Below are 27,957 nucleotides of genomic sequence, written 5' to 3' on the forward strand. Positions count from 1 at the left end.
AGGTAAGACCGAGCGCACGTTCAGTTTTACAGCCGGTCGCTGAAATACTGTATACATCATGAACTCACATTCAGACAACTACTTCCTGTGACTGAAGCTGCATGAAGCCTTTGATAGGAATGGTACTGTCATGACAGCCTGTGAAGAATCTGTCTGGTTTCATTTAATATTTTTCTTCTTGTCAGCAAAACCAATAAACACACCCAAGACATCAGTAAAAGCATCTCCTTATAAATATTGTGCACATATCACAGCCTGGTATATCTTCTTCCTACTTGTGCATAGCTAGGCTAAACATCGATAGCATTATCTCCGCTCTACATGCACAGATAACACTCGGATCCATCTACTCATCCTGGTCAATTTAAAACGACTAACAGGACGCTGTTCATCTTTGTAGAACAACCATTTGTCATTTTGTTAAAGAGGATGTTAATCCTTGATGAGAAGCATCCTTTACTGTCTCGTTGCAGCAGTCGATTCGAGATGAAACCGGCCGAGTTAAGACTCGAGGCCACGGCTGAATTATGGAGGTCAGCTCCTTAGATGGAGGTCAGACCTACCTTCTGACCTCCGGATCAAGAGACCTTGAGTGATGTCTTGTGAAATCAATAGCCGCATCTGATTGGAAGGAGTTTGTCACAAACAATGACATATGACTGTCTTTCAGATGAGAGGTCGTAGGTCAGGTGTTTTTTAAAATCGTCACAGAGAGAGAGAGAGAGAGAGAGGAGAGACGAAAGGGGACGTTGCTGTTGTCATGGTTTGTGTGAGAACAAGAAAACAAATGAGTTTAATCATCTTCAGAAATCAGAAAATCATCTTTTATCTCGGCGGTGTCATCACAGAGACACCAGACATGAGGTGAGTGCTTCTTCTTCCCTCATAATGCCGGCAGCGCGGCGTGTCGCTGACATCAGGGAGCATGAAATTTGTTATTGATCCGAGTTCCACTTTGACTCAGAGATGTGTGGAAGACAGTCGGAGAGCTGCGGCCGGAGAATCCACTCATGAACCGGTCGAGTGAGGCGAACCAATAACACAGTTACACCTTGAATTGTGGCTTGAAAGTGAGTCCTGGGTTCTGGATTTCTCTTTTGACCACCTGCTGCCTCCATGTTGAATTCAACACCTGATTTACTGCACGGTTTGTCAGTGAGCTGAGAGAATATAGACTCCACGGTTTAGTTAATCAGCTGTCACATGAACATGAACTCCTCTGTCCCTTAGAGGGACTGAGGACTGGACGGATCTCCATTCAGACATGCAGCCTAAAGACCAATCAGTTCTTATTTCTTTGAAGAATGTTTGACCAAACAAAGACTTAACTTCGGCTCTGTAGAGATGTTGATTCTCCCTCAGCTGGATACTCTTGCAATGACACTCTACTAACAGCGTCCCTGAGCAGGTGGGACGTCGAATAAGGGGGTAAAAGAAAGCAAAAGAAAGCGTTTATGTGAACACAGATCTGAGAACAATAACCCTAAAGGGAGTTTGACTTCACTCTTTTTTAGAAAGTAATTATTCTACAATATACAAGTTATTTTTCAGATTTATATTTGGCCGTTTTGCCTCAGAAGACAGGACAGTGGATGTTGTAGGAAATCGATAGAGAGAGCGGGGAAGGATTTTGGAAAGGGGCCGCAGGTCGGACTTGAACCTGGACCGCCCTCTTGAGGACTATAGCCTCCTTACATGGATACGAGACCTCACCGCTAGGCCTTGTTGAGTCCAAAAACTAGGCTTTACACTTGTAAAGTTAGACATTTTAATAAGGGGTCGAAAGGGGATTGATTACCTTTTTGAAGCCAGCCTCAAGTGGCCATTTGAGGAACTGCAGTTTTTTAGAACTTTCTTTCTCAGGTCAGGTTGGCGGTTAGTTGTTAAATCTTAATCATTTAGTTTTCTGTTTTGCTCTTAATTAAACCTTTTGATAGTTTTCTATCTTGGTCATGTTTATCACACCATGACTTCTGTCATATTCACCCCGTTTCCCCCTCTCAGTGTGATCTGCCCCACATCCTCTCGGTGCTCTGCGTCAGGATTGAGAGCAGCCACAGATTACACACACTATGTTACAGTATATGGGATTACTGATATTTTCTCTCAGTGGCTCTTATGCAATACAGAGCGTCAGAGCTCAGAGACCCAGATGCTGAAGAGGTTGACTTTCTTTTTGGCACTTTGTTTTGATTTTGAACGTCTTAGACGACAGATTATATTTCATGCCCGAACAGATCTTTTACTTACAAATTAAATGGACACAAAATGCCAAATATTTTAAATTTTTGTGATTTACTCGTCTTCTTCCCCTCCATCAAAATGTTTTTTCCTCTTCACTGGACAAACAACACTTTATCATCACAGGTTAACCCTGCTAAACTGACAGAATTATGGCATTAACACAACATGTAAAAAATGCTCCAGAAGTTTGATTTACACCAAATAATTCTGAGTAGTACTCTAAAGAGGACATCTCTACTTGTTCAAAATCCTCGTCTCAGGTGATTCTGAAATTCAAACACGTTGGCATCATTTATCATCTGCAGCTGTTTTTAAAGAACAATGAGCGAAACAATAATGGTGAATGCAATAAGTGAGTTTATTAGGAATTCGTATAATGCAGCAGTAAAAACCCCAAAACCAACAAGCCTTTATTTTTTTTAAAGTAACAGAATCAGAAGAGACGGATCAAAAGATTTCTATTCAGCTCAGCTGGATAGATGAACAGGAATAAAAAAAACTAGTGATATATTTCATCTGTGTTTTTTCAATAATTTTTTTTTTTTTCCAGGATTTATTTTTTGGCTTTTTGGGCCTTTATCGGAGAGATGTCACAGGTCGGATTCTAACCCGGGCCGCCCACCTGGAGGACCACAGCCTCTATACACTTTGCCACCAGCGCCCCGTATTTTTAATCTTTATTTGAGATATTTTTTATATCTTTATGACGTCCTCATGACTCTAACAGAATCAAAAGAGGATTAGCTTCAGACAGATACATTTAAATTCAAAACAAAGAAGGCAGTTTTAAAAAAGAGGCAAATATCAGGAAAGAAAAAGCACGTGATTGGCTGGTTAGGAAGTCGTGGCCTTCTTCCTCACCACTCTCCTTCCGGCCTGTCTGGGCACGGCGGCCGGAACTGGATTGGCAGCTGGACCAGCGTTGGCGTTGTTGGCTCCTCCGGCCTTGAACTCGTCGATGAAGGTCTCTATGGCGGAAAACTTCTCGGTCAGGTCGCCCAGGTGAGCTTTGAGGGCGTTGAACTCCTTGTAGAGATCGTCTAAAGCCTCAGAGAGCGGCTGGATCCTGAAGACCAAACAGAGGGCAAACAGTTGAACGGGACTGGTTTCAATGAGGCCTCTTGGCTGTGTTTATTATTTTATAGGAAGAGGTAATGTGTGGTCAGCTGAGTTTAGTGAGGCTTTAGTTTAGTCTCTCTCTGTGTGTGTTTTGAATGAGCAGAATATTCCATACGAGTGAAATAAAACAGTCTGGGTGGTGAGAGCCCCCCCCCCCCCCCCCCCCCCCCCCCACAGGAATTTGGCTTATCCTTCAGACTGGAAATAAAGTCAGGCTTTTGTTGGGAACACTCTGTGACCGAGGTCGTCAAAAGAAACTGAAGCTGAAACTGCAAATTAGAAGTCAAAATATAGCAGAGCAACACGGTGGAGTTTTCCACAGGGAAGTCAGGGGTTTCCTGCTCCTCGCCACACGTTTAGAGGACGAGACATCGCTATGGTTACAAAGTCGTCACAGGAGAAGCTTCACGTTAAAGGAATACACTTTGACTTATACTGTATTTTCTTTTTAGTGCGGCCTCTGTGTTCAAACTAAGACTTTGTATTCTTCTCACATTGGCTTCACCTTTAGAGTTTTGTTGTTAATTACTGCAACACTTTGTAGATTTCTTCAGATGTTAGTTCAGTTTTTTATGTGAGGTTGCAGCTTCATTTGCAAAATGTTATTACACATATTGCAGACACGTAACATTTACTGTTGGCTCAGGTTGCAAGTCTGTCGGTCAGAGTTACATTTTCTTAGCTTCTGTACACGACTATTGTAATCAAATCTTTGCTCATAAACTAGAAGTTAACAAAGTTTCATTATCTACAGTTTTGTTTTTTTTTCCCCTCCATACCTGGCGTAGTCGGGCAGCAGAGACTGGTGGTCGTTCTGCAGGAGTCCTCTCATCTGGCTCAGGATGTCGAACCTCCAGTTGTCCAGAACCTGAGTCAGGTTGGCCACGTTACGCATGTTCACCTTCTCAGCTGGGACAAAAAAAAGAATACAGTTATTAAACTGATAATTGCATAAAAGAATAAGTAAAATACACACAGGGGATGAGTGATTTTGCAACAGACTGAAATGAAAAATGGAGACTCAGGAGTCCAAAACCCTAAAAAAGTCTGATTCCATTTAGGACAACTGAAGTCATTTAGATTTAAATTATGTGGAGGGGTTCTCAATGACTTATCTTGATAAATTCCTTGATTTTCACACATACAAATAAAGGAATTTGGCTTCTTATTCAGAGCCACTAAAGCAAGGAGGTGATTGAATACAAAATGATACAATATGATAAAATAAGTAAAATTATGCTACGATACGATTTGATAACATACGATACATTACAAGAGGATTTGGTAAAACTGCCTTGGTATGAAACGATATGATTCGATATGATACGGTACATTATGGTCCAATATGATTTCCAACTTACAGTACAATATGATACATTACAGTAAGGTACTGTACAGCACGTTGGAGTAATGTAATGTTGATAATATTGATATGATACAATACGCTATGATACATGGTTGATATCGGTGTTGAAAAGTATTGATGCATCAAAGCGTTCGACACCCTTCAGCTTGAAACTAAAATCACATCTGTATTCATACAGGTTCCGCTCGGGGGGCAGCGGTGTGATCTTTCACCTCCAGCTTTGACATCACCATGGTGAGCCCTGAACTTGACCTTTGACCCCAGAGAAAACAAAGAGTAATGTGGGTGCTCACAGCCATCCCTGTAGTTCCACTCGTCCGTGTTTGTTGACGTCGATGTGGATGTGGACGTAGATGTTGGGCGTCGCCGTTGGGCCAGCACGGTTACTGTGGCAACAGCCAGTAACAGCAGCAGCACGCTCAGCTTGGAGGCCATGATCAGACCAGAACCTGAGGGGGGGGGGAAAGCATGGACGGGGTAAGACTTCCCAGCTTCTGTTTGACATTCTTTTGTTTAACAGTGGATCTAATGAACTCTGTGCATTGCAAATGGAGTATTTTAGCATTTTTAAAGCTTATTGTTTTGGATTTTTGGGTGTGAAACTGAATCGCCCTTCTGCGATTAATAAAGTCGTCTAAATCTGAATCAAAATCTTTATCAAGTCAAACAAATCAGCACCAGGATTGTGTGTTTGCAGTGAATTAGTATGCAAGCTTTCTTTTTAGCTTCAGAAGCGGTGACGTCATGAAGTGCATGCTCTCCTCTGAGTTCTGAGTGCCATGTCTTTACTTCAGTCTATTGTTCTGTACAGTCTGAGTCTGCATGCTGCGGGGATTAAACTGTTCCTCGGGTAGTAGGTGTTAAACCTCGTACGGCTTTGCTGCTGCTGTGGCTATCGCTCCTAATAAAGCAGAGAGAAAAAGAAATCTAACTTTACAGAGTTAAACCTCTAAGTCTTCCAGGCGTGTCAGAGGGTGGAACAGGGGAAGATGCCCGGAGGCTAAACTCTCAGCTCTCGCAGTCGGCTCACATTAAGGAATGAGTCCGAGCAGCAGTCAAGAGAGCGGATTCACCTGAAGAACTGACAGAGACAGACTTGGAACACTGTACACGACATGTCTCTGCAGCTCTCCTCTCCTTCATATTTGTTCCAGAGACGCACACACACCATAATAACACACAGAAGCTGCAGTAGACTACACAACACATCATCTTTGACGTGAGTGTTTGAGTAAATCTCATATATTTAAAAGATGAACCGGTTAGTTAGCATGTATGCAAAACTTTGAAATTTAAGATTTTAGATCTCACAGAAGAGTGACTATCCAACCAAAATGTATTTTTTTTATGTTTCAAACAGCATTTTTTTCTTCAACTTTTGCTTCACAGCCATTGTGATTAGCTTCATCCATCCGGTATCTACACACAGCTTATTCCATTCAAGTCGCCGGTGGCTGGAGCCGATCCCAGCTCTCACTGGGCGAGACTTGGGATACACCCTGGACTCCTCGCCAGTCAATCACAGGGCTGACATAAACTGTAGAGACAAACATTCACACTCACACCCTCAGGCAATAATTAACCAAACGAGAACATTTTAGGACTGTGGGAGGAAGACGGAGTACCTGGAGGGAACCCATCAAAGCACGGGGAGAACATGCAACCTCTGCACAGAAAGGCTCCTGTCTGATTGGGTTTTGAACCAGGAACCTTCTTGCTGTGAGGCAACAGTGCGATCACTTTCAGTCTTGCAAAAACATTAAAAAAGGAATCAAAATTTAAATTCAAAACCTCTTCTGAAGAATGGAAACATTTCTCCGTTGTCTCGTTAGTTTGTTTGCAAAAATGTGCATGAATGCAAAAAGTGGCAAAGCTTGCAAACATAGATCTTAGTGCTGTATTTGATATGATTGACCATCGCGTCCTATTACAGAGACTAGAACAATTAATTGGCAATACAGGAACTGACTGTGACTCCATAAAACTCCATTTTGAAAGCTGCCAGTTGGACTGTCAACAAAGAGCAACACAAGAAAGAGGAAGTCTGCTGGATATATTCTGGCTCCATCGCAAAACCCCAAATATTGACTGCCTGCCCAAGAAACTCAGACAACTCCCAATCTCTCTTCAGCATAATCAAGTCCTTATAGCCAAACCGTAAAAGCACCAACCACTGATTATTAGTCTTCACCACATCTCTTCCCGATACCATAACATTAAAAAGAATAAAAACCGAGGACTTTTTAAACCTTGGCGTTGACATTAGAAAAGTATTTTGACTTCATGTCAGTGGGGTTTGGCTGAACGAAGCAAAAATGTCTTTTTTCTGGAGAAATGGTTGCAGAGCCTGATTTATGTTCTTCCCCTCTGCAAGTGCCAATGTAGTCCAAAATCACAACAAGCCACACTGCTGCACCGGGTAACATGTTCCTACCACAAACACACACACACGATGGATTGCTTTTGAGTACAACCTATGTACACCGTCCCCAATGAAAATAATCATTGCAGCACTGAATGTGGATCCGCCCGCCCCTGAAAACTCTTCAAGTTTAACGTCTAAAGTAGGAATCAGTGGACCTTGAGCTGAGAGGCTCTCACAAGAAGTTCGAAAAGTTGTTTTTCTTGAGATGTGTAAAAAGTGAAATAAAAGAACAGTGTCAGCCTCGTTCTTCAACACAGAGTCGACTGGATATGCTGAAAACACCTGAAGGATTTTCGGTCATTCAAATAAACTTTTTCCCAGATCTTGTTGAGTTTTGATAATAACACATTTTCAGAACTTTAAAAAAAAAATGCCAGAGTGCTTTCCAAAGAGCAACAGTAAAGAAATGATAAAAGAAGCGACAGAAGCATGTGAACAACTTCTGTTGCTGCAGGTTAAAACAGGGCGTTGGTAGCCTAGTGTAGGGTGCACGTTCCCCATGTGCTGATACAATAGTCCTCCAGGTTCTAATCTGACCTGTGGCTCCTTTCCTGCATACCATTCCCCACTTTCTCTCTCCCTGATTGCTGACTCTATCCTCTGTCCTATCACTAAATAAATGCACAAAAAAGCCCCAAAATAAACCTTTAAAAAACAAAAAAAAGGACCACATTTTAATTTGCAAGTGTCCGTCTCCTCTGCAGATTTTCTCTAATAAATCTGCATCATGTTGAACAACATAAAATGTCATCATCTGGTACCCGCTCAGTGTGAACACCATGAAATAAGTTTGGCTCTGCAGTAAAGAGAAGGCACATGGAAGAGATTTCCCAGAGTCATTTAATATTGAAAAGGCAGATGCCTTATTCAAATTCATGCACAACATTAATAAAGAGTCCCATTCAGTTTCATCTCAAGCATGAACACTTGTATTGCCCATGAGTTCATGCAATATGGATCCTGACATACTTTTCTCTAAAGCAGCAACAGACGACAATATATTCCTCACTAATAAGAGATTTATAGCATAACGAACTACGTTTTGGTTAGGATGTAAATAAAGCACTTTTGAAAACAGAAAATCGCTGGAAAACAAATTTAAAAGTAAAATTGTGTATATAAAAGCATGCTGTGAAAGTTATAGTAAAAATATGTTAATAAAAACATGCACTCTGCACGTACCTGTGTAAAAATAGTGTGTACCTGTTGTTTTGTAGCTCCTCTTTCACAAAGCTTTTAACACAAGGCAGTGGAAGGCATGAAAGAGAAGAGAGAGAGAGAGAGAGAGAGAGAGAGAGAGAGAGAGAGAAGATACACACCCCTGCTGCACACAAGCATGCATCCACATGCATATATACACACACACTCTCACTTTGCAACACGCACTTATAGACATGACACATTCACGCATACACACTCAATTTCTAACCTCTTCCCCTCATTATGGAGGCCCGGTGGTCAGCACACTGTGGTTTTGGTTTGAGGCGAAGCTCCAGCACCTTGTTGGTTTCATCTGTTTTGACTACTGTGTGTATGTGATAATGTGTGTGTGTGTGTGTGTGTGTGTGTGTGTGTGTGTGTGTGTGTGTGTGTGTGTGTGTGTGTGTGTGTGTGTGTGTGTGTGTGTGCGTGCGTGTGTGTGTGTGTGTGTGTGTTCTTTTCTTTTCTATGACCCTTGGATGAGATCAAATCTTGGATCCTACAAGCATGAGCTCACTGGTGAATTTAACCAGACTACTTGTGTTGTGAAAAAAATCTCTCTTCAATGTTTATTCTTCTTGTTTTATATTATTTAAAATGTTTTATTTCATATTCTGTTCATAATAAACAATGTTTTAACACCATCATTAATAATAACTATTATCATGCCTACTATATTAATGATACTTACTATTATTGTTGTTCGAGATTGTGTGTTATTGTTGGATGCTTTGGCAATATTATCAGTTACATTCATGCCAATAAAGCTTTTAAATTGAATTGAAATTGATTGTGAATATAACTATTTATCTTGTATCATTATATATTTAGACTAAAACAAGAAAGAAGAAACAGAAAACAATATTCTGGCTCTGTCAAAAATACATAAAAAGGAAGGTTGGGCAGCTAAGATGTATTCTCTCTGTTGATTGGCTCTTTCGAACGTCTGTCAAATTATTCGTTTCCGGTGTGCTCTGTTGCTAAGTAACAGCTCCTATGCGCTCCGTTCGTTCACCAAACAGAAGCTAGCTAGATGCTATATTTATGAGTTAGTAAAGCACACATCATCTCGAGTCTTTTTCTTTACGGTCAGAATCACTCGTTTTGAAACCATGACAGCTATAAAAGACGGAGAATACACCGCTACAATCTACAAACTGGTAAGAATACGTTTGTTTTGATGGAGGTTAGGTTAGCTGGAGAAGCTAGCACCACTAAATCTGTCACCGCTGGCTGAAACTTGCGTTCAAAAATAGTTAAATTTTGTGTTTTCTGCTGGATAATAAACACAAACATGACTTTTATAACACATCAGCACTAACAAGGGTCTTCTGGTAAATTCGGCATGAAACTATACTCCCCAATTATTACATTATTATAACTTTTGTTAATTTGATGTCCGTTAATTTGAGGCTCCGCGTCTCTAAGTTATCAGTCTGACGTCACACAGGTAGATATTTGATGCAACCTTGGATAGTAAACAACCACAGTTTAACACATTCTAAGATCATATACAGCTTGTGTAGTAGGTTGTGTTTCACCTTCAGTTTGTTTATAAAGTGTTTCATACTGTGTGACGTCTCATTTAACAAACATAAATGAATTGTAACATGTCTTTATAGATTAAAGATGGACAGTATGTGGAAGCGATTCACATCCTAAACGGCCAGCTTCAGAAACACACAAAGGTAAGTATGGTTTAATATCATATTTTTTCAATTTCAGCTTCATTTTACCACGAAAATATTCTCATTGAGGTTGAAGATCTCTATTTCAAGAGAGCTCTGGTGAAGACAGCAAAGTAAAAGTTTCCCACAGAGAACAAAAGACGCGCCGACACAAACACTTGAAGGAATCTTGGTGTTCATGGGTTACTTTTAATGACAGATGTCCTTTTCTATCGGAAAGGTATCCTTAAATGACTTCTTTCCCTGATTTCCGACTCTATCCACTATCCTATCTCTACAATAAAGGCACAAAAAGCCCAAAAAGAAATCTTAAAAAAGAAATATAGTATAGTAATATAATGGTAGGGGAAACACTGCTTCTTCATTTTCTGCTTCCCTGCTAGTCTTTATACTCGTGTTTCTTTCTGCTCTTGATTTAATACTTTCGTTTTCTTAATTCTGTTGCACTTTTAAAAAAAAATTCAAATGAAAAGTGCACTACAAATGACATTTAATGTTAATATATTATGATTGATCATTTCAGTTTAGGTGTCCTTGTTACTTTTCAAAAGGGGGAGATTTGACTTTCCTCTTCTCTTGTGTACATCAGGTCTCTGTTTTACAAACATGTAAAGTGTCCTAAATGTAACCGTCTCTTTCTTAAAACTGTGTCCCAGTCCAGGGCAGCGTTATCTCTGCTGGGCTTCTGCTACTATCACATCCAGGATTTCGTCAACTCTGCAGAGTGTTACGAGCAGCTCACCCAGCTGCACCCGGAGGTGGAGGAGTATAAGGTGTACTTTGCTCAGTCACTGTACAAAGCCGGTGCATATCCTGAAGCCACCAAAGCCTCGTTCGTGCTGGATAACCCCAACAGCCAATCCAAGGTGCAGCGCAAACTTAAACACATGGCGCATCATCAAAATGCAAACTTTTCCCTTTGTTTTATGGAGAAAATAAAGCATTTCAGTCCAGGTGTTTTGCAAGTTCTTCCAATTGGCAATTTAAAAACAACTCACACTTATATACATTGATTTTATTCACTCTGTTCCCTCCATCTGTTTCACATTTTCAATCACTGGGAGCTGTTGTTCAACACACGTTCTCTAACATATGCATATGGGCCATAAATGCACAACAAATTCTGAATGGCTCAGCAACAAGGAACACATTTCAGTTAACAGAAAGTTATAGAAATAATGCTTTTCAAGTGTATTTATTTAAAGAGATTAAACAAATACAATACAAAATGTGTGTCACTTCATAGACATTTGGAAATCAAAGGACATGTCTGATATTTTAATACTTGGGACATATGTATTTATATATTTTTTACATAATTCAAACAAGTAAGGGGTACAACTCTCTCTCACACAGATGATCAAGCTGCAAGCATGTATCAAATATTGTGAGGAAGATTACTCTGCTGCCAAGGTGACGACCTCCCTCACATTTTCTTTTTAATAAACACAAATAATAATGCCATTTCTATTCAATATGGTGGCAGTTTGGATCATAGTTATCTGTTGTTTGTGTACAGTCACTACTGGAGCAGCTCCCTCAGGAGGACCCCGACTACATCCACAATATGGGCTGTTTGCTCTACCAGGACGGCAAGCATGAAGAGGCCTGCAAGAAGTTCACGTCAGCCATGCAAATGCTGGGATATGTACCAGGTACACACCTGACACACACTTCAATGACACTGGTTCTTTTAGGGCGTTTTTATGCACTGGTTTACTTTTACTGTTACAGCATTTAACAAATCATTTAGCTCCTTTTTGTCGTGCAAAATTGAAAACATCTCTTATTATTCTTTACTTTTTGCAGGTAAATCCACTTAGACAGACTTTTACATGGAGAATGTCAAACTATGAAAACATGGGACCAAGTTAAACTTTAAAATGCTGTAAGGTGTTGGATCATGACTGCTTGTTTTTGTCCTGTGTGTTTTGTCTCTGTCAGCTTTGTCGTACAACATCGCCTTGTGTTACTACAACCTGAAGAATTACGCTCAGGCCCTGAAATACATCGGCGAGATCATAGAACGAGGCATCAGGGAGCATCCAGGTAAAAGCACACCTTTAGTGAACCACAGTCATCACATCTGTGTTTGTTCTGCTGAATTTATTCCAACTGTCGACAAACCTTCATCTCTCTATCAGCGGGATCCTTTGGTGCTTAATTATTTATTGACCTTACAACATTTTTGTTTTGTTTTTTAACCTACGTGTATTTTTCACCTTCCAGAGCTGAGCGTGGGGATGACGACTGAGGGCATCGACGTCCACAGCGTGGGGAACACTCTGGTACTTCATCAAACCGCCCTGATCGAAGCCTTCAACCTCAAAGCTGCCATTGAGTACCAGCTGAAGAACGGTAAGAAGTTCACTCAGTGTCTCATAGCCTTCATAGCCACCCTAGAAATATGATTGGCCAACCCATGTGCCACCTGAAAAATCCCAAACTGTGATTGGCTATTTGCACTCTCAAAACCATTCATTAGGTCTTTTATTCTTCCATAAGGCTGCTAGTCGCTTTCTTTACTTATCAATACAACCTGTTTTCTTTTGTTTGTACTTTAAATTGTTAAAAAAAACTTTTCACATCTATTTGATGCAAGACAGGTGCATGGGAAAGTAATGCTCACTGTCTTAAACTAACTGGTATACGGGACCAAAACATTGCAAGTTAGACTGTGCAGGAGTTTGTATATACTTTTTGAAGTATTTTAAATTGTGTTTTTGAAACAAATATCTTCTTTATTTGTCATTAAAAAAATAAGCTTAGCCGTTATCTTGTGTTATAAAGTAAATATTATTGGTAAGGTTAGAAAGGGTAAATAATTAATATTTATTTGTGTGTGTTTGTTCGCACATCACACCCAGGCCTCCCCTGTATAAGTCAGTGCCCCAGTTGGGCCACCCCAGTCAAAAAAAAACCCTGTGTAGCAGAGCATCACCGCTGAGCAGAGGGTGATATGCACTAAAAATAGCCCCTCAATAATACCACTGGATTGGATTTGGGCGACATATTCCCTCCACAAACTTAAAAAATGTTTGTTTTTCCTCTAACTTCACCAGGCATCACAACAGTAACAATGGCTTAGGTTAATATGCATTTTCCCAGCTTACACAACCACAGGTTATAATGATTCTGTTCTGAATCAGATCACTCTCACAGAGCTGAATTCCTCCAGCTTTTAAATGAAGTTAGAGAGAGAGAGAGAGAGAGAGGGAGAGATGAAAATCTCCTGGAGAGGAACTTGTTACGCCTTTTATCTTCAAAAGTGGGGTTTTCCTCCCTCCTTTCCCCGACTCCTTTACAAGATCAGACCGAGGCTGCCGAGTCGAGCTCACATGTAAAGCTTTAAAGCAGTTTAAAGGAGAGTCCTGATACCCAAGTGGTCAAGGGACTTAACCATAAGGCTGCAATGTCCCCAAATTGTCCCTCTAAATTACTCTCTTTCTGTTTCTCTCACACGTTTCTTGCCTCTAACTCCACTTTCATCTGTCTTTTAGAGAACTCAACATGAATTTAGACATATTTTAAAGTGCAGTGAATTGCAAAGATTTACCAATGTTTGCTCCTAAAATATAACATGCAGTATGTTGTTCCATTTTTAAAACATCTTTTGTCATTTATACCCCAAAATTATGTAAATAAAAGAGCCCAGGCTAAATGAAAAACAGATCGAGCTACCTCTTCTAGGTAATTTAGGAATCCTTTCTATCAAATGAACATCAATCCAAAGGTTTTTTTTACCACGTCTGGTACTATGGAGCAACGTTTTTAATGAGGCAGGGGATGGAAGAGACGGCGTGCAAACTGGCAACAGGGAATTTAAAATCCATGAATTAAATATTCATTCATCAACATATGTTAGACCACAAGGATACAAAACATTGTTTGAATGTATACTAACACTTTAGAAACTCTTCAGATCACCTTTAAGAGTTGACTATTGGTTTCATTCAAAATCATTTTGAGTCCTGTGTTCTTGTTCGTCCTGCAAAGAAAACAAAACACAGCCTCACCAACAAAGAATAAAACAAACTGCTTTCTTTGTTGTCCTGCAGTGAAAGGAGCTCAGGAAGCTTTGACAGACATGCCCCCCAGATCAGAGGAGGTAAGCATCAACACCCGCTCACTGCCACTGTGGTCTGTGTGTGTGTGTCTGAATGTGTGTGTCTGTATGTGTGTGTCTTTGTGTCTCTGTGTGTGTGTCTCTGTGCATGTGTGTCTTTGTGTGTCTTTGTGTCTCTGTGTGTGCAGCTGGACTCTCTACACCCGCGGCTATGTGTGATACTTCTTCTGTAAAGAGAATGAGCGCTGTCTGGACCTGCCCCCCTCCACCAGCCTGCAGATAACAGAGATTAATAGAATATTAGAGACGGAGGTGTGAAGGCTTACATGGACATAATGATGTAGTTTTATCGTCTTGAATCTGCTTCATTAAAATTAATGTGCAGATGAGGGCACTGTCCTTGGTCCAGTCTGTAATTGCCACCCAATGGGTCAGGATGGTCATTTTAACATGGAAAAAAAAAAGTCAGGGTAGTGTACAACTACTGCCCCCTTGTGGTATTTAATACTCACTGCACCCTGAGAGTGTTGAGTTGTTTTTTAATACTGAAGTGCAATGCTTTTCCATCGCCTTTAAGAGAAGTCTTTACTTCAAAATCTAAAATTGTAACATATTTGTATACATTTTATACATGCCAGCTTTAAATAATTATATTTCATAACAAAAAAAATGACCAAAACAAAGATTGAATTTCAAATACTAGGATGAAAAAATATTTAAAACCCTGATTTGTGTTTCTGTCTCGGTTTCAGGAGCTTGACCCGGTGACCCTCCACAACCAGGCTCTGGTGAACATGGACACAAAGCCGTCTGAGGGGTTTGAGAAGCTGGCCTTCCTCCTGCAGCAGCCCTCCTTCCCTCCTGTCACCTTTGGAAACCTGCTGCTGCTCTACTGCAAACACGAGGTACAAACACAGCAGTCCACAGACGCGGACTGTCCTGAACCCAGAGGGTCCTGAACTATAATAATATGATAATATGATTAGCATAACAGTTGAGCTAGGGGTTACTCGGAGTTTTGCATGTTCTCTCCATGCATGGTGGTCCGTCTCAGCCCCCTGACTGACAGTGACGACATCAACATCCAAAGAAAAAGCTTGTTTATTCCCGGGTTGTTGATTAATATTCATTTGAACATGCAGTCCAACTTCCTGGAGCTTTCTTTATTAGACAGAGAATTATCAACATGCTCTCATTCAAGATTATGACACCCCTCTGTGTCTGATGAGGGGGGTCGGAGGGGGGCTGTGTCAGCATTTTCCAGCATAAGGTAAAACACTGAGAGTCCACACGGGCAGTACCAATGTTTCCAAAAGGATTTGGAGTCATGTGGTGAAGGATGTGTGGCGCTTTAATTAAAATGGCATTAATAACACTGCTGGAGTCTCTCTCTCTCTCTCTCTCTCTCTCTCTCTCTTTCTCTCTCTCTCTCTCAGTACTTTGACCTGGCGGCTGACGTCCTGGCAGAGAACGCTCATCTCACCTACAAGTTCCTCTCCCCGGTAACAAACCCACCCCGCACAAATGTACTCATTAATCATGGAACATTTCCGATGGCAGCATCCATATTTGTTTTGTTTTTTTGTCCCTTGCAGTACATGTACGAGTTTCTTGATGCCTTGTTGACCTGCCAGACGGCTCCAGAGGAGGTAAAGAAAACTAATCCTAGTTACATTTCAACTCCTTGTTTTGTTGTGTATTGTAAAAATTCATGGTCATCATTATCTCTACACCAAGCAGCTGTGTGATAAGAGCTACAACTAAACATTTTATTTACACATAAAATGTGTCCCCTCTTTTATCTCCTCTTTGTTTACGTCTCAGGCCTTCAGGAAGTTTGATGAGATGAACGGCAAACTGACAGAGCAGTTACGGAAACTGGCCAAGCAGGTAGTTTCCTCTTCTTTGTTTCTTCTTAACTTGTGTGTTTGATTCTGTATGTATGTTTGTTTCTACATTTAATGGCCTGATTTTCATTTAAACGCCTGGTTATGTTGCGGCAGCAGCTCAGAATGTAGGGACTTGGGTTTCAAACTGGATGGTTCGGGTCAAAAGTCTGGAAGCTGGTCTGGTTGCTGGAGAGGTGTTAGGTCACTTCCCGGGTTGCCCTTGAGGAAGGCAACGAACTCCCAACTGCTCGGGCGCTCTTTCATGTGCAGCCTCCTCACTCTGACGTCTCTCCATGCATTGTGTGTGGGAAACATGTCGCTCAATAACAGAGTGTTGACCAGAATTTCCCCTCTGGGGTTCCTAAAGTCTGTAAAACTTTGAAAATGAAAATCTTAGAGGGGCACTCTTTGTTTGTTTCCTGTAAGGTGCAGGAGGCTCGGCTGGCTCGAGACGATGAAGTGCAGAAAAAGGCTGTGCAGGACTACGACCTGATGCAGGAGAAGTGAGGACACACAAACACACACAAACACACACACACACACACACACATATTATTTCTATTCTTATTAGTTAGAGTTTGTTTTCTCAGCCTTAGTTTTTCTGTTTTAGTGAATTTGAAAAATACACAAAAGAGGAAACTTCACAGATCTGACCAGCTGTTCCTCGGCACTCTGGTGGTATTTTCCCCAGGTACATCGTGGTCCTCATGGCTCAGGCGAAGATCTACTGGAACCGGGAGAACTTCCAGATGGTGGAGAAGCTCTTCCGCAAGTCCGTGGAGGTGTGCAACGAGGACGACACCTGGAAGCTGAACGTCGCCCACGTGCTCTTCATGCAGAACAAGTACAAGGAGGCCATCGGCTTCTACGAGCCCATCGTCAAGAAACACTACGATAACGTGAGTGCTTCAGGACAGCGCTACTGCGTGAGCCACGGGGAGAGAGTCAGGTCGAGGTCAGGTCTAAACAGTTTTACCTTTCTGTCCAGGTGGAGCAGTGTAACATTCAGGAATGTCCCTGCAAGTGCAAACCTTCGGTAAAAAAAAGGAGACTGAGCCGCTCTGTGTTGATTCCTCTGAAGTGTTCTCTCCTCTGTGCATGACAAGAACGATGCTGTGCTGGTTGTTTTTAATTCCCTTTGCTTGTTTGCAGTGCTGTTTTTGTCTTTTCTGGCATCTAAAATGTATTACACATTTCTAAAACGTATGGTATTATTTACTTGGCTGAGGCCTTGTCCCACATTGTCCCACAAGGAGAAATATGTTTTGCAGCAGAAGGCAACATAAGGAAGGACAACATCAACAGTTAAATGAACAATAATAAACAAACAAATCACTCGAGGCAGCTGTGGAGCAGAAAGCTCACTGTGGCCCAGGGAGGTCAAATCACTGGGCTCATATATAATACCAGAACTATTCTCTAAAAGGTTTTAACGAGTCTAGAATACGTTCTAGGACACGTGCATGCAGCCTCGGTTAGTTCCCCCAAAGGTTTCTTTTTCAGTGTTCAAACATCCATTGTGAGCCTTATATGCTTACAGGTTTAAAAAAAGTGTAGAATAAAGGAATACGCTAAGAGATAAAGAACCAGAAAAAAGGTTTACAATGTGATTTTATATGTGTGTGTTTGTTTGTTGCTGTAGATTCTGAATGTGAGCGCTGTGGTCCTGGCCAACCTGTGTGTGTCCTACATCATGACGAGCCAGAATGAAGAGGTACTGCACACAGTGAGCTTTACAAATAAAGACTGATTGATGGTTAATGGATGGAATGCTTCTTTCACAACGATTTACATTTGAGACGTATCTGTGATACTGAGGTGCTTTTTCTCTCTTTAAGTAAATGGCACTCCTTTGTCTATCTCCTGTGGTTGACTCTCGTCCTCTTCTCTCTCCGCGACAGGCCGAGGAGCTGATGAGAAAGATCGAAAAAGAGGAGGAGCAGATCTCCTACGATGACCCTGAAAAGAAGGTCTTCCATCTCTGCATCGTCAACCTGGTGATCGGGTGAGTTCCAGACACTGCTGCCTTGTTGAATAATCCTGCTGGAAAAACTGATCCAGGGCCAAAATAATCAGGGAGGGGAGGGGATTGTGGGTGAAGCTTTATATAGTCTGCTGTTGTTTTGCTTTGCTCCCTCTATTTTTCTGCACATGGAACATCATGAATTTAAACACAACCCAGTGTTCAGGTCAGGGTGAGTGGAGGAGCATGTGTATGCAAATAACACAGAATGATCTGCTTCTCTCAGACTTCAACAACAGAGAGTTATACATGTGGAGACATACATAAGAAGGAGGAACATGGTAGATTATTTACTTAAAAGCATAAAGATAAGGAGACAGTAAACAGTGTGTACTGTCAGAGATATTTAGTATTATATAGCTAAAAACAAAAAAACGGGACTGTCCCTTTAAGCTTCTTCAAGCTTTTTCTGAGAGTGTGTTTTCCTTTCAGGACGCTGTACTGTGCGAAGGGGAATTACGACTTTGGCATCTCTCGTGTCATCAAAAGCCTCGAGCCCTACAACAAGAAGGTGAGGCGTTTAAAAGTTGTTCTCTTAGCTTTCTTTTCAAACCGTCTCAAAGTCACATTTTAATAACAGATTACGATAAACTCATAGTTTGAAGCTCTGTGGTCTTTGTACTTTAAGGGCAGCAGACAGATTTTTCTATATTGAACCCACTGATTGATCTTGAAGAATTCATTTTGTTGAAGGTGGTCGGCATTAAAAGGCCAAACATCACGTGTTGAACCAAAAACACCCGTCCAAGCCCCCTCCAGAAGTCTCCCGCTAAGTTTTTTTTTTTTTTGGAAAACCTTTTGATCTGATCCAGTCACAACACTGAACCCCGGCTACAGCTGAGTCCACTAAGCGTCCAGCTGAGAACACAAGCCGTCATTCCTGAGTGTTTCCTCCTCTCATGCTGACTACAATCACCCAGCACAGAGTCTCATCCGCAGCGAGAGCAGAGAGGAGTTCAGGAATGTGAAGCCTGGAGACCCACAGTCACGCCAACCTCTCTAAATCTGACCAAAAAGTCTGAACTCGCTCAAACAGAAGGAATTAATCTTCTCTACAAAGTGCCATCCTCTAAAAATAATAATCATATTTTTACAGCACTTATCTTAAAAGTCATGCAGCTCAAAGTGCTGCACAAGTGTTTTTGTAAAAAGGCAGAAGGAACATAAAGAAGGGGGTCATATTGATAACAACACAGAAAGCAGATGAAGTGTTTTATGGTGAGGTTTTGGATGAATGATGCTAGTCTGATTTAGAATTGTATCATCTATTTTAATCAATTATACAATATATATTCTTAATATTATCTGCTGCTTTACCACTTCTTCCTTCTTTATGCCATTCTTTGTCACTACATTTCCAATTATGTCAAAGTCTAAAGTCTTTTAAGGATACTATTCTGTATAATATTGTCATACATGATGTCGGTTGTGTGTGTGTGTGTGTGTGTGTGTGTGTGTGTGTGTGTGTGTGTGTGTGTGTGTGTGTGTGTGTGTGTGTGTGTGTGTGTGTGTGTGTGTGTGTGTGTGTGTGTGTGTGTGTGTGTGTGTGTGTGTGTGTGTGTGTGTGTTCTTGTTTGTGTAGTTGGGAACAGACACATGGTTCTACGCCAAGCGCTGTTTCCTGTCTCTGCTGGAGAACATGTCCAAACACATGGTCATGCTGAGGGACGCCGTGGTACAGGAGTGTATTCAGTTCCTGGAGCACTGCGAGGGTGAGCTGCAGTTAGACACACAGACACACAGACACACAGACACACACACACACACACACACACACACACACACACACACACACACACACACACACACACACACACACACACACACAGACACACACACACACACAAACACAGACACACACACACACAAAATATACAATCCTCCCCAAATCATACGAGCTGGAATCAAAAATGAAACTGTTATAGACTAGAAATGAGAAGCTGCTTTTGACTGTGAAGAAAATGTTGAACCAGTGTCGAATAAAAGTCGTTTCCTTTCGTCTGCAGCGTACGGTAAGGAGGTGCCTGCCATCATCGAGCAGCCGCTGGAGGAGGTCCACATTCACATCGGCAAGAACACCGTCACCTACGAGGCTCGACTGCTGAAGGCTCTGTTTTATGAGGTCATCGGCTGGAACAAGTGACATCATCACACAAGTGTTGCATATCCTCGTTGACCAGATATGAGACGTCACTGACCGCGGCCTGGGATGTGTGGTTGACATTGTCTTTGATTGAAGGATTGTGGACTGGACACACACACACACACACACACACACACACACACACACACACACACACACACACACACACACACACACACACACACACACACACACTGATGTATTTTGAGTAAAGCCTGCTGTGCAAGCTTTAAATTCCTGGGAATCAAAACGGCTTCCAGTTCCTGACTTCATTTGGGCAGATTTTGGACTCCCTCCTCACACACACACGTCCCGGGGGAGGCTTTTATTTTGAAGTTGAGCTGGCGGGGGTTTGGCCGAGTGATCGCTCAAACAGATCTTATATAATCATTTTCTGTTCGCTCTAATGTATGACTCATTTAAAGGCCGTCTGCTTAAACCAAAGCTCCTCTTCACAAACGACAGGATCTCTATTTATTGTTATAAAGACTAAATGTCATTGAAGACAAAAAGATTTAACAAATACTTTGTTTTGTTGGTTGTTTTATTCTGCTAACATAAAATACATGATGATATTTTATATGTCTGACTATTTACATGCTTATAAAGTTCATGCGTATATCCTCTCAGTAGATAAAATGTTTGTGGAAAGCAATAATTTAAATAAAATGAAATGTTATTTTTGGAGGAAAAAAAATATCCAGGTCTTTTACTTTGAAGCTTCGGTAAATATATTCTGGATTTTGAGATAGGGGTGCTCTAACCCGACTGTGAAGGACTGATAATAAGTTCAGTTTTTAAGCATATTTAGACCCTGCAGTAAGAGTCTGTAGGAAGCCAGCAAGCTTTAAACTAATCAAGTTTCAGATCATCAAACATCTAAATGCCCTCTTCTTACTCCCCTCTGAAATTTGTAGGATAAATCTGATTATTATGTTACTTTCTAAAACGTACAATTCCAAAACCCTGCCCTACAACTAGCACGATAAAGAACATCTGTCTTTACATTCTTCCCACAGCTGCTCACCTAAAATCCTCCCTGACGAAGAAAAAGCAGCCAATCCTCACATCTTAGAACGCTGTTACCACAAAATGTTTCTCTTTGAGCAATGACTGAAAAGATGAATAGATCATCAAAAGCAGCCCGGTGTCTGCCTTCATATAAAATAAAAACCCTGATTTAATCCAGAAACAAATGAGCATTTTTTGCAGCTATTACCTACATATAGAGAGGAAACGGTACCAAGCATAGACATCAAATGAACTCCCATGGACAATCATTTTCTATATGTCAGAGTAACCCTTTATCAGGTCTGCAAAGAGAAACTGTGGAAGCTGGTTTGTAGGATTGGAGCATCAAAACTTTAAAAAACCTGCCTCTTTAAGATGAATCAGGTCACATTCAACACATGCTGCAACCTCACTGTGATCACAGAATTCAATAAGAGGAAAAGACTGCAGGAAAAGAAGAAGTGTAATCTGTGTCAAACAGCCACATCCCAGAGTTTATTGAGCATTTACATCATCTTACGACCGTGTTCATAAAGTAACATATTGTGTCGTGAGTCATGAAGAGCATCTCTAACCTGATGATCTACAAAGTGTTTATCAGAGGAAAACCCCCGGGTGAGGGCGTTCAGGAGAGCGGCCGCTTTGTGATGTCCTGTTCTGCCAGGTAGTAGTTCAGGTAACCTCCCAGAGCGCCGACAGCCACAGCAGTCATGTGACTGGAGCAGCCATCTGTGAGAGGAGAGGGGACGCAGGGAAGCAAAACAAAGAGGTTAGTTAGAGGACGAGTGAGAAGAATCGAGGATCTCTGAGCTAAAGGAGCAATCTGTAAAGTGACATTATTCTGTGATCAGACATTAAGGAAACATGTTGAAGTGCTGGCTTCTCTGACAACAATGCAGCAGCCAGTATGTCCTCCTTCTAACTTTTGATTCTGCTCCTGAATGCTCTGGATTTGTTTGGACCAGAGAAGGTAGGCGCTTTTAAGACACACCCCCACACGGCCGTTTTGGACGCCCCTCAGTTTGCCAGATATGAGAGCAGTTATCAGGTCAAACCAACAGGTGTTGCGGCGATGGAAGCTGGCAAGAGAACTGGTTCAGATTTAGTGATTGTACCCCTTTAAAGCTGAGACATTTTTGAGGAGTGCACATGTGAAAAGGGATCCAAACTACCTAACTTGTGTTATCCTGTGTGCATCATTATAAAATCGGTCCATCACAAACTGACCTGGTAGTATTTTCTCCCTCCTCTTCACTCTCCTGTGAGGCTGCAGCTGTTCCAGCAGCTCGTCTCCAATGATCTGAGAGATGATGCTCTCTAAGAAAAACAGCAGAAGAGGGGAAAGTCAAGCTTTCTCATGCTCATGAAAAACCATGGAACCTAACGTTTTTCAATTCAGTTTTAGAGTTAGATAAACGACATGAACTCAAAACCCAAACAGAGGGAAAGGACTCAGACAGCTGGACCAAATTCACAAAACATCAGACTTTTTTAAAGTTATGCTACATGGAAATAAAAAAGGTTACTAACTCTGATTCAGAAGCATTTAACTTGTTGTCTGATACCGGTAAGATTTCTCACTTTTAACGGCGCTCCATCACTTACTGTCTCTCCCAAAGCAGCCCACTTCCTCATCCTGCAGCCTGAGGATGTGCTGCAGCCAATCAGCTTTGTAGAAGTCAGAGAAACCAGCCAATCCACAAATAAGGACTGTTGACAGAGAGCAGAGGGACTCAGGTCAGACTTTACATTTTAATATGTTTTTCAGATTTCGACTCTGATAAATCTCCCCAAAAGAACCCTGAATTAAAGAAATCACTGTAAATAAGACATTTAAAGTAAAGTTGTTTTTTTCATAGACTTCTGTTAAAGTCTGACTTCTTTATATAACCAGTACAGCGCCCCCTGCTGGCCATTAGGAAGAACGCAGGTTGCCACTTTTGAAACCCAGAAGCTACATTAATTTCTGGTAAATCAGAAGCCATTTTTAGCTCCTGTCACTTTAAGCCCCGCCTCCCTAAAAGCTCACCCTCCTCTGATTGGTTAAAAAGTCACAGAAACTTTGTATACAGAGCAGCATGGTGCCTGAGCATTTCAACAGATCTATGTCAAATATGTGCAGTGTGGAATAAATAACACTGACACATGATGAAATAGAAAGTACGGTTGTCCTTTTTAAAGATGCTAACATCTGGTGAGCAGACACTCACTGTTTTCGATGAAGATGTCCACCGTCTGCTCGGTCAGGCCGTCTTTGATGATGTCCTGGTTGGTCTTCATCATGTTGGAGCAGAAGATCTTCTCGTAGCTGCGTTCGGTCATGTTGGCTCGGGACGGTCGTGTGTCGCCTTTCAGCAGGTTGGTGCAGCCCCTCTGATCGGAAGCAAAACACAGGAGTTTGGTTATTGTCTGTGTTTGTCTGTAAAATGTTTCCAGCTGAATGTCCTTCCTGCTGCAACATAATCTGCCTTTTATTGATTGTGTAATTTGAGACCATGAAGTCGCACATCTCACCATTTTTCCGATCATGAAGTAGAGCAGCTGGTGAGACAGAGAGTAATGTGGACAACCGAATTGGGTCATGGTGTCCCGACAGGGTTTGGTGACGATGCAGGGCGTCCCGTTCATCTTCCTGTACACACACACACACACACACACACACACACACACACACACACACAAACTCTTGTTGTCTTAAAACAGCAGCAAAAGTTCACTTTTACAGTAACTATTGGGTATTTTTTTAGCCTTTAAATAAGGAATTTCTTGTTTATTGAAGTTTTCTGTTGATTGAGGACTAAACCTTTTGGATGGATAGATCGGCATCTATGTGGGAACAAAAGTTACAGTCCTCGAGGGCTCGTCTTCTCCAGGTTTTGGCAGCTGGACAGTGAAAGTCTCTTAGGAGTCTCTTAGGTTTCAAAAGTGGATTCATGAATTGTTCACCTGCCTTTTCTGAGGTTTGGGTCCAGTTAAGATTTATTGACTAAAACAAACATTTTCTTAAATCAGAGCTCGCCCACTTTGACTTTTCTTTGCAGCTTTGAACCTCAGTGTGTTTTCACGTCATGCTACAGTGTGTGTTGTTGTCGTCCCTGCCGGTTTGTGTGTTCGTACCACGTTCCCAGCAGCAGCGTCAGACACTTGTCACTGAGCTGCTCGTCGTAGCACTCGGTGGTCATGGTGGAGGAGTAGACCAGGCTGGGGTCTGTGGAGCTCCAGCCCTGAGGGATCAACCAGAAACTCCACGACAGCAGGGGCTCAAACTCTGCAAGTCACACGACGGGGAGAGAGAAAAGAGAAAAAAGAAACAGGAAACATTTAGAAGATGCTTGGTCACAAAAAGTGATGTATAACTGCAGTCAAGACATCAGAGGGTGCAAAGCCAAGAAGCAGTGGATAGAGTTGGAAATTGGACAAGAAAGACATGTGGTAAGGCAGCCAACACCCGCCCACTGGCGCCCCAAAGCAGTTTTAATTCCTGTTACTGTTTCCATTGGCCGGGTGTCGGACAAAGTGAGAAACAACACGCTGCTGAGACATCCTTTTTTTCCCCACATTTTCCCAACTGTAAACATTGTTTGTTTGTTTTAAACACCAGACCCCTGACAAAAAAAGCAACTTCATCTTGCAGAAAATATAAATTATAATTTATAGATAGAGGGGAAATTCATTTTTACACTCTGTCTAGTTAACATGCTACACAAACATAGGCTGAAAGACACACACAAACAGGATCCTATGGACATGCACTAATGGAGAGAGCTCCAAGTGAGGGGGTTAGGTGCCTTGCTCAAGGGCAACCCTAACCAATGCTCAGGAAGTGGCCTGGCACCTCTCCAGCTACCAGACCAATTTCCGGACTTGGTCCGTGCCAGGACTTGAGCCGGCAACCCTCTGATTCCCAACCCAAGTCCCTACAGACTGAGCTACTGCCGCCCATAAAAACAAGCTAATAAATCAAGGCTGCAGCTAAACAGAAACATGTGCTCTATTCTTTACTATGGGACATAACAGTTTAATAGTTTGTTCTGGTATCATATTTATAGTAAAAGTAAAGTTTGTTTTTATGTGTTTACTTGTAAAAGAAAATATTGACATGCAGCGTTTTCACTTGAGAAACAAGTTTGTGTACTAAGACCACAGTGGACATGACACTACAGGAACAATCAAACACTTTCTCACCTCTGTAGTATTTGGCGTCGTTCTGCTGCAGGGCGGTGACGGCCTTCTCGAAGCTTTGGTCGAGACGCTTGACCAGAGCGACGGCGGTGGTTCTCTGAGCCCAGCTGACCGTGTCGGTGTGAGGCCACGTCCGAACTGCTTCCTTTAGCTCAGCTGAGAGCAATAAATCACAATAAATCAAAGACACAAAGAAGAGCCTGGATCGTGGTGCAGAGATGAAGGTCCGTTTGGAATGTCTCTACTCTGCAAAACCTCAAATCTAAGAAACTGTATTTGTCTCATTTCTAGTCAGAATGTCTCATTACACTTCAAATAAGTAAAAAATATAAGACTTGAATCTCTGGTAATGAGTAAATAGCTGCCAGTGAAGCAAGCCTTTTAATTTGCTTGTAAAGTTTCATGAAATAAGAAACGGCAACTCATTTCAAGAAAACATAACAAGCAGATATTTAACAAGCTATTTTTACATACTACAAGAACATTCAGGCTTGAGTGTTTGCTTGTAATATCTTGAAATAATAATGATCTTGACTTGTCAGGTGAATGTGACTCATATCAAGTGTAATGAAATATTTTTCACAGAAATTAGATAAATAAACTTGGTATGTTTTGAGATTTTTCAGTGTTTGGATTTTGGATAAGACAGTCCAGATGTTTGATTTCCCTTTGGATGAATTGTAATAACTTTGATATGACTAAAACTTATACATGTGCTGATTAATAAACATATGCATGCTTAGAGTGTGTAGATGTATTGTTTGTTTACTTTTAGTGACACTGTTGCAATGCACTGACATGATGACATCTTATCCTAACCCCAAAATCTGATCTGATTTTGTACAGCAAACGATTAAAAAAATCTAAAGGTCAAAATAAAACATTTAAATTTACTTTTCACATTTTTAGACCTTTTTTGTTCAAATCAAACAAAAACATTGAGACCAGAAACGTTGCATTGCACATTGCATTTTTCAACACTACCAGACTCCATTGAGAAAAACAGCAATTTAACATCACAGAACACTTTTCTGTACAAATCATTGACCATGTGTTGTAAAGCAATAGTTATACATTAACTATAGACAGTTGTACCAGATGACAGCTTGTTTTTTTTAACCCTGAAAAAAATCTATCTGTGATAGGCCTATATTTCAGAAAACGTACAAATTCATTAAAATGCAAAATAACCTCTGATACAAACTCAAACTTATACTTGACAGATGAATTGATTTGTTGAAGAGTAAATTACCAATATGGGAAAAGTTGTTTCGTTTAGTTTAAGAGTCAATCCTTGTTAATCCTTAACATGCATTAAATTGCCCTCCTAATTTCCCATGATAAGTAGGCTCGTATACTCGCATAAAGTCGGGACTGGTGTGAGTGAATACTTTAATATTTAAATATAGCTGACCCAGTGCAGCTGCACCAAAACTCCGAAAACAAACGGATGTTTTTTCCTCCTCTGCAGACTTGTTTACTTACCCTGCAGCATGAGGAAGCCCACCACCCCGTCCAGGTTGATGTGCTCATGCTGTAGCTCCAGGAAGGATGCTCCCCTGTTGAGGCTGCTCAGGATGTCATCGATCACCTCCGCCTGCGACCCGGACACTGCGGCAAACAGAGCCAGCACTGCGGCCAGCGTGTGCGCCGCTGCCCGCATCTTCTCACGACCGATAATCCCAGTCTGGAGGCTCCGGGACAGAAACAAGAGGAGGAGAGAAGAGAGGGGCTGGGACGATGGGGCTGTCTCTCCTCTAAACAACAAGGAGGGAGTCAAAGTGAGGAGGCTGGGGGAGGAAACAGCCGTGACGTCAGAAGAGTTGCCATTATGAAATCCAGTAAAACTACAAAAGCAATCTTTTAATTCAGGAGGCTTATTTGAAGTTTGCACATTCACATGCCTCATTACAACCTTATGATCACATATAACCTCTTTAAAGTTTTCAAAAGCAACAAAATGTAGACCTATGCATTGATCAAAGAGACTTACATTGTCACATTTTCATATTTTGTTTCTTACAACACACTAATATCAGGTTGTTAAAGAACTCAACTTTTTTGTGCTGTTAAAATTCGATTCTTTTGTGACCAAAACTTTCATCAGGAGTCAACAAGTTGCCATCAATTATCTGTTACAAGTACAATTTATTTTCCTACATTATTATTTCCTACATTTAACAGTTGAATTAATCTTCAATGCTGCAGATTTTGGTGAGACAACGGTCTTGTTAAATTAAAGCTTATTGAAGTAAAGATACTAGACTATGAAATAAAAATAAGTATGGAAGCCTGAGGAGGATCTGTATTTTATTTTAATATTTTTTTCTGTGATAATGGGTGATTTCCAGTTGTTTTATTGAGGTCTAAACTTATTTATAAAGTTTTAACAGCTGGTTTTCTCCTGATAACAAGTTAATTTCTCCTAATCTCAATACAACAGAAAGTTACTTGTTATTAACAGAAAAGGAGCGTTTTTATCCCAAAATAACAATAAAAGAATAGCAACTTCAACATATCATATTTCCTTAATGTCTTATCATATAGTAAGATCACTTTATTATTTAATTTTGTAAATATCTCACATATTGGAACTTAAAT

At 41.1% G+C, this 27,957-nt stretch overlaps 3 protein-coding genes across 5 annotated transcripts; 1 reads left to right on the forward strand and 2 right to left on the reverse strand.

Annotated features, from left to right (window-relative positions):
• Nucleotides 1–2,583: 2,583 nt before the first annotated feature.
• On the reverse strand, nucleotides 2,584–8,611 carry si:ch211-76l23.4 (uncharacterized). 2 transcript variants are annotated; one of them, XM_061027032.1, is made up of 4 exons: nucleotides 8,584–8,611; nucleotides 5,023–5,178; nucleotides 4,143–4,272; nucleotides 2,584–3,310 (listed from the first exon to the last, which is right to left on the reverse strand). In XM_061027032.1, the coding sequence occupies exons 1-4, from the start codon at nucleotides 8,594–8,596 to the stop codon at nucleotides 3,079–3,081; spliced, it is 531 nt and encodes a 176-aa protein (XP_060883015.1). In that variant the 5' UTR covers nucleotides 8,597–8,611; the 3' UTR covers nucleotides 2,584–3,078. The 2 variants fall into 2 exon arrangements, with proteins under 2 accessions (XP_060883015.1, XP_060883016.1); XM_061027033.1 differs by lacking the exon at nucleotides 8,584–8,611 and adding an exon at nucleotides 8,358–8,522.
• A 708-nt stretch (nucleotides 8,612–9,319) lies between these two features.
• Nucleotides 9,320–21,204, forward strand: ift70 (intraflagellar transport 70). 2 transcript variants are annotated; one of them, XM_061026456.1, is made up of 19 exons: nucleotides 9,320–9,514; nucleotides 9,977–10,042; nucleotides 10,699–10,908; nucleotides 11,399–11,455; nucleotides 11,562–11,697; nucleotides 11,987–12,091; nucleotides 12,272–12,400; nucleotides 14,101–14,150; nucleotides 14,861–15,013; nucleotides 15,545–15,610; nucleotides 15,704–15,757; nucleotides 15,933–15,998; nucleotides 16,430–16,500; nucleotides 16,689–16,896; nucleotides 17,640–17,711; nucleotides 17,899–18,002; nucleotides 18,453–18,531; nucleotides 19,603–19,732; nucleotides 20,027–21,204. In XM_061026456.1, exons 1-19 carry the CDS (start codon nucleotides 9,467–9,469, stop codon nucleotides 20,161–20,163), a joined length of 1,941 nt encoding a protein of 646 aa, XP_060882439.1. In that variant the 5' UTR covers nucleotides 9,320–9,466; the 3' UTR covers nucleotides 20,164–21,204. The 2 variants fall into 2 exon arrangements, with proteins under 2 accessions (XP_060882439.1, XP_060882438.1); XM_061026455.1 differs by having other exon boundaries at nucleotides 9,321–9,514; nucleotides 16,424–16,500.
• A 439-nt stretch (nucleotides 21,205–21,643) lies between these two features.
• On the reverse strand, nucleotides 21,644–27,171 carry c20h16orf89 (chromosome 20 C16orf89 homolog). Its single transcript, XM_061026457.1, has 8 exons — nucleotides 26,842–27,171; nucleotides 25,360–25,512; nucleotides 24,292–24,442; nucleotides 23,689–23,806; nucleotides 23,385–23,547; nucleotides 22,780–22,884; nucleotides 22,402–22,491; nucleotides 21,644–21,903 (listed from the first exon to the last, which is right to left on the reverse strand). Exons 1-8 carry the CDS (start codon nucleotides 27,017–27,019, stop codon nucleotides 21,800–21,802), a joined length of 1,062 nt encoding a protein of 353 aa, XP_060882440.1. The 5' UTR covers nucleotides 27,020–27,171; the 3' UTR covers nucleotides 21,644–21,799.
• Between the last annotated feature and the right edge of the window lie 786 nt (nucleotides 27,172–27,957).

This window comes from Labrus mixtus, chromosome 20, assembly GCF_963584025.1.
Source record: "Labrus mixtus chromosome 20, fLabMix1.1, whole genome shotgun sequence".
Lineage (NCBI taxonomy): Eukaryota > Metazoa > Chordata > Actinopteri > Labriformes > Labridae > Labrus > Labrus mixtus.